Source organism: Halyomorpha halys, unplaced genomic scaffold, assembly GCF_000696795.3.
Source record: "Halyomorpha halys isolate HHAL.00 unplaced genomic scaffold, Hhal_1.1 Scaffold95.1, whole genome shotgun sequence".
NCBI classification, from domain to species: domain Eukaryota; kingdom Metazoa; phylum Arthropoda; class Insecta; order Hemiptera; family Pentatomidae; genus Halyomorpha; species Halyomorpha halys.
In genome coordinates, this window is record NW_027108063.1 from 501,726 (window position 1) to 508,038 (window position 6,313).

At 28.8% G+C, this 6,313-nt stretch overlaps 1 protein-coding gene across 2 annotated transcripts in view; it reads right to left on the reverse strand.

Annotated features, from left to right (window-relative positions):
• The window catches only part of LOC106677358 (beclin-1-like protein), a 12,335-nt gene extending 6,561 nt beyond the window's left edge, over positions 1 to 5,774 (reverse strand). For both annotated transcript variants that reach the window (XM_014415243.3, XM_067046438.1), the window contains exon 1: positions 5,733 to 5,774. In XM_014415243.3, coding sequence (XP_014270729.2) covers positions 5,733 to 5,759 — 27 coding nt within the window. In that variant the 5' untranslated portion in view covers positions 5,760 to 5,774. The remainder of the gene's footprint in view (positions 1 to 5,732) is intronic.
• Positions 5,775 to 6,313: the final 539 nt, after the last annotated feature.

Consider the following 6,313-nt stretch of genomic DNA (forward strand, 5'->3'; position numbering starts at 1 on the left):
AACAAGCCGAAAATAAACAATGATATATTATATAAAACCCTAGAGAATTACATCTTATCGGTTGGCTTTATTTCATATAAAATATTCTGTGTACAAGCTGTTAGTAATTGCCGAGGGTTCGTAGTCCGCAGGCAATAGTGGAATTAAAAATAAATGACGAGCGAAGTGCGGAAATTCCTGAAATAGAAGTTAAATTAATTTAATTTTATGTATTATGTATTTTACCACTAATTATGTTAACATCGAAGCATTTTGCATTTTTTCAGATAGTATCGAAATAAAAAAAATCACTTTAATTATACAATCGGAGTGACATTGACACTGATATACTTTATGAATTTATTGTGTGATATATTTTTTTTTTTTTTTAAATAGATCAATATATACAATGGGGTTAAGTGAACCGAAGACAAGTTTTTAATCGAATTTAAAATAAATAGGATTCGTCAATTTTTTAAACGTACATTTACTGTTTTTTTTATTTTATTTTTTTCCTTTATAACCCCTATTTCTGAATTTCATTTATGGTTTCTAGCATGAATATATATTCTGGTCCTGCACTGTGTCCTTCTTCTGTAGTGGCCTACATTTTAAGGAGTTTTTAATTTGTATCTTTTGTTGTAGTGGATTCATACTGTTTTTTTTTTCAAACCTCTTTATTTTTTATATGGTTACAGAATACATAATAATATAATGCAATACATTATACATAAACAATTAACACTATATCTTCGTTTGCCGTATCATACTGTTTTTGTTTTTTTTCATACCCTCCTGTAATGATGTTAGTGGGTATTTGGTACATACATATAGGAGGTATGCTATATGTATAGCTGGGTGTCATACTGTGATCCTATAAAAATTCATAAGGAATTTATTAAAGTTTTTAGTGACGAGAGCGAAGTTACTCAACAATCAATAAGTAATCACGATGGTTTGGTTTATGATATTCATTTCTTAATCGAGTTGATTCTTTTTAAATAAATAAAACAGTTGCTCTAATAAAAAAAAATGCATAAAAGTGAGCCACTCAATTGAAAATTAATTACGATAACTATAAAAAACAAAACAAAAAAAACGACTTTAAAGTGGTTCACAAGAATTAATAAAAACATATTAAAAAAAAAAACCTTTTTGTCTACTTTGATTTTATAATAAATAATCAATCATACATTTTAAAAATATATTTGCTCTTAGTCCTAAAACCATTTTTATTAATATAATTCCAATACATTTTATTAGATTATATTATGAAAAATAACCACGAACAGTAGAATCCCTTCACTAAGATCGTTATCTCTACCTATAGTAGTTAGGAACACAGGAAAAATAATTCAAATGTTTCACTAATACTTAAAAACCCTTGTGATCTAAAATAATACTTCCTTGTCACTGATTCATTACAATTTGGAATACTTTAACAAAAAATCTCCGAAAAACTGCCTAAACAAAAATGTTGGTGGAGGAAAAAAGTTAAGTAACCCGCTTTCCTAACACTTAAATTATTCGGAATACACTAAAAGCCGTCTAAAGAACAAAAACTAAATAATAATAAAAAAAAAAAAAATCCCCTAGACTGTCTCTATATCGTGGAAAGGTTATGGAACGGGTATAAAATGCACCCTCATCCCATTTAATAACGTAATTTTTTTTTTTTTAATCGCGATATCACTTTATTTGAATATTAATTAATTACTTCTTTTTGTTTAATCATCATATAAAGGCCCCTTACCAGCAGATTTGTAAATATGGAACCAAATCGGAAACTTTTGAAAAATTGTCAAATATTTACTTCCACCCAGAAAGTGTTTTAGGAAAATAATAAATCCTAATCAAATGATGATGAATGATTTTTATACAAATCAGATAATGTTGATCTACAAGGTAAAATAGAACTTAATTATAACAGAATTAAAATTTATTAATATTTTAAAATGAATTATGAACCAGGTTTGACTGATTAAATTAAAATGATATTTATGAATTATGACTATAGTGACCTCAAATTAGAATTATACGATAATAACAAATTAAGAAATAACCTAAGATAAAATGGAAAAAAAAACTAAAAACTTCTTCTTCCCTTTTCTTTTGGTAGAAAAAGGTAACATTTTCTAGATTGAATTGCATTATTTCCAGCATAATGTTTCTTTTAATCCATTTATTATTTATTTCAGAGGAATCTAAAAAAAAAAGAAGAATAATGAATGACCTTCCATAATATTATACAGTCTGTTATTATATGGGAACATACGAAAAAACTGTATTTTTTTCATTACTAAGCTACTCATTTTTTTTATTTTCTTTAGGAAAAAAAAAATCGGAACAATATTATACTATAGCACTATTATATATGCTAGAATTTTTTAACCGAATTAATGTATTAATTAATGTATAAAAACACCTCATACTTCTTCCTTTTCCGTTCAATAAAATATCATTGGATCGTCAAATCTCTAATTCTAACGCCCATATTATTCTTTCTTCACCTTTTTAACTTTTTATTATTAATGTTGTTTTATTTTTGTTGTAACTATAGTTTATTTTCTAATTATTAAATATTATTATTTTAGTAAAACGCTCAATAATCTCTTCTTTTTTTTTTTTTTTTTAATAAAATATAATTAGATCGTCCTTAACTGATGACAGGATTTAGAAAGGCATTAGTGAAGTGGATGATTCATAGACATTTTTCATTTTTAATTCCTGACGTCTTGTAGACATTTGTTTGATGGCGTAACTTAGTTTGTCTTTTTATTTAATTCCGCTTCGGAATTACGTAAAAGAAAAAACAAATGAGGCAACATCCATTTGCCGAAGTAATCTTTATTTGTGATACAACTTTTAGGTATTAATTTTTCGTGTTCAGTAAAACCGGACTTAAAAGACTGACCATGTATACGTATAAAAAAAAAAAAGAACAATGATCTTGTTCTTGTGAAAATAGTTCTATTGCCATATCAGTCGATGTCTAAGTTGCCTAACTGATTTGAAACATATGTTGGACAGACATTTTTAGCTTTTACCATGAATATTGTTGGTGAAATCTGGATTTCAAGGCAATTCAATTTTTTTCTAAACAGCAAACTTGAGTTGCAAATTCGAAACAACTGGAATATAATGTAATTTTAAATTTTATGCTACCAGCTAGGTTATATTACAACTTTCATAAAAAAAGAGGAAAAAAAAAATCCAATTGAATTCTATAATTTGAATAACGTTTACAAGAAAACAATTCTTCGTTATTTGCCTCACAACATTTTTTGCTTCAAAACTATTTCGGTTAGAAAATATTAAATTTTTCTCTTCAAATTTCTTATGGCAATTCATGAAACATTTTATTCGTTGAGATCTTAATTTTATTATTTTCAAATCCCTGACCTTAAGAATTTAATTTAGAAAAAATTTATTTAATCGTTTTCGTAAAACTTCTTTATGAAAATTTCATAATTTTTCCTAAACAATATGCTTAGAAGTTATCATATAAATTTTTAGAAAAAACTATTGTTTATTTTTGAAAGTAAGAATAAATTATTTGAAAGTAGATTACAAAATAAATAAAACGATTGTGTATGAATGTTTCAACCATCTAAATACAATTCGTTTATTCCGCTGTAGGCATTCCTAAACTTATACCATATTTACTGTTTTAAGTATCACAATGTGTATTGTTAAAACTATGTTATAATTCTCATGCTTTGTAATCTCATTATCTATTTAGCAGAGATAATGAGATTACAAAGCTCAAAGGTTTTATTTCAAACTTCAATCTTTACTAAATTTCTTCCATAATTCTAGGTAAATGTTTTCAAATCTTAAGAATTCTAACATAAATTTAAGCTAAACCAGTGGAACTTGTTAAGACTTTGTTTCGTTTTTTGAATTGTTTCTACGACATATTCATCAGGGAATTTATTATAATACAAAATTATTAATAAATCATACATACAGTAATTGATATTCCTATTTATGTACAGCTTATATATTGATCATACGTTGTAAGCCTCCTCTGTGATATTTCATCTCCTAGATCAAATTTCTCCTCCGAGATAGATCTGACCGGATGTCTTGAGTTCCAGAAGACTGCTCGCTGAACCTCGGTCAAGGATAGTCGCCGTCGGCGGTCGAGACCTTCACGGTTCTAATACCATCCATAGTAACTAGATCTATTTCACTATCAGCCTCACAATTAATATTGTTTTATTGCAAATTAACGTAATAAATGAAATAAAATTGGATTAATGAAGTTTGAATTCTTAATATATTACTATTAATAGGTTCACTATTGATTAAGTTATTTTAAGTTGTAAAAGAAATGAAAATTCTGTCAAGGACATTATATTAATAATTTTGAGGTTATATAATTCTATATATATATGTATTTAAAATTTTAAACCAAGTTTGTAGTCATATGATAATGTAGACAAAAGAAGTAGCAGTTTTGAATATAAGCGTGTAAAGACAAATACGTCTGACTGTTAATAAATGAAATTAATGGAAGGAATTTGATAAAATTTATAATGAACCTCATCTCCACACTAATTACACTTATCTCTAAATTTTATCAGCACGTTTGGACGAAAGCGGAAGACCCGTTTTCAAAATTTACTTGTTTCAAGTATGGGTACTCTATGTCTTCTTATGGGTAAACAAAAACAGAGTTATCGAGCTACGTGTGTAGATGTGAGCTCAAAAAATCGTATAGTTCATGTCCAAAGATGTAACTTTACGAAAAACTGCTTCCAACTTGTCGCGAGGTAAAATGTGTCACTATTCAACAAAATGATCCTCTTGAAAATAAAGAAACAACTAAACTCAATCCATTGTTCAAGAAGATTGAGTACAATTTAATACCCGAACATCTGTTCGTCCAGTGGAAAATTATAGAAAATGAAGATGTGCCACTCTCTATGATGAAACAATGCTATCTTTGGAACACGCTGAGAAAAAAAAATTTTAATAACAATTTTTTTGAGTAAAGTCATTCATTACTAATAGTACAAGAGCCGGGAAGAAAAAATGCAGTTATCTCATCCCAATTTTTGATTACATTAATGAAAATACTATGTATAATTAATATTCAAAATTGACGAATCTGCCAAATATAGGTAGGGGAATAAAAAATGGCCGATGTTTCCAAACCTTAAAAATCATTAATTTTTCATTCACAGCTCTATATCTTTACGATTACCAACAACAATAGAAAATCTAAGAGAGCATCATTTAGAGTAGAGTAAATTTGCTAAAATATAAGCCATAATAGAGATATTTACGTCCAATAGTTCTCGAGATATAGCCTTTTAAAAAGCAACATTTCATAAAAATGTTGTATAGAGCGTACTGAAATATCAGTAGTTAGTTAATGTATTTTGAAAAATCTATACCTCAGGAACTATGTGACGTACAGATGTCTATTAGCACTCAAATTAAAGATAGTTTAATGAGCTATAAAGTAGTTTATAACGTTTATTTCACGCACGCACCTACGCACCTACGCACGCGCGCGCACACACACACACACACACACACGGGCAGTTCGTGGACGGATTTGATTTCCTTGAATTGGAATAACGTTTGCTAGAAATTTTTTTTCGTATTTTGCCTCACAACATTTTCAGCTTCAAAACTATTTCGGTTAGAAAATATTAAATTTTTCCCTTGCATGATTTTTGATGTAGCGCTGCATGATTTTTAATAATTTTATTTTTTCATTTGATTTGTATAATTCTTACCTCGGCAATATGAAGGCGGATCCACATGTTGGCCGCTCGCCACGAATCGGAGGCTTGTACAAATGCTCGGTAAACAAAGAGCAGACCATCCACATGTCAGTGTTATGCAGAGAGGCAAGCATGACGGACGTATAAGTGGTTTCAGCCATTGCACTGAAATTAAATATAAATAAATAAGATAAAATATAAAATTTATTATAAAAATTAACTACAACCTCCTAACAGCTCTCAGTTGCAACTAGACAAAGAACAATGGTGGAGATGCTACACGAGCGCTCTCACGAACCCCTTTGATCTGTGTCCAAAAACCGACTCTCGACGGATCGGCAACGAGCCTAGGCCAACTCGTACAAACCACCCATCCACATGCTCGCGCATGTCCGAGTTCGCCATGGCTTGGCCAACATGTAGAGGCCCCTTTATATTTTGTCTACAATCTGCTTAATTTATTGTTATAAATGTTTCCCATGTACATCTTTACATTTTACATGTTATACATGTTTTGTTGTCTGTTATTTTTTCTGAATTAAGGGTGTTATCTAGTTTTTTGTTTTCAGACCTGAAATTAAGGTCGAAAGGTC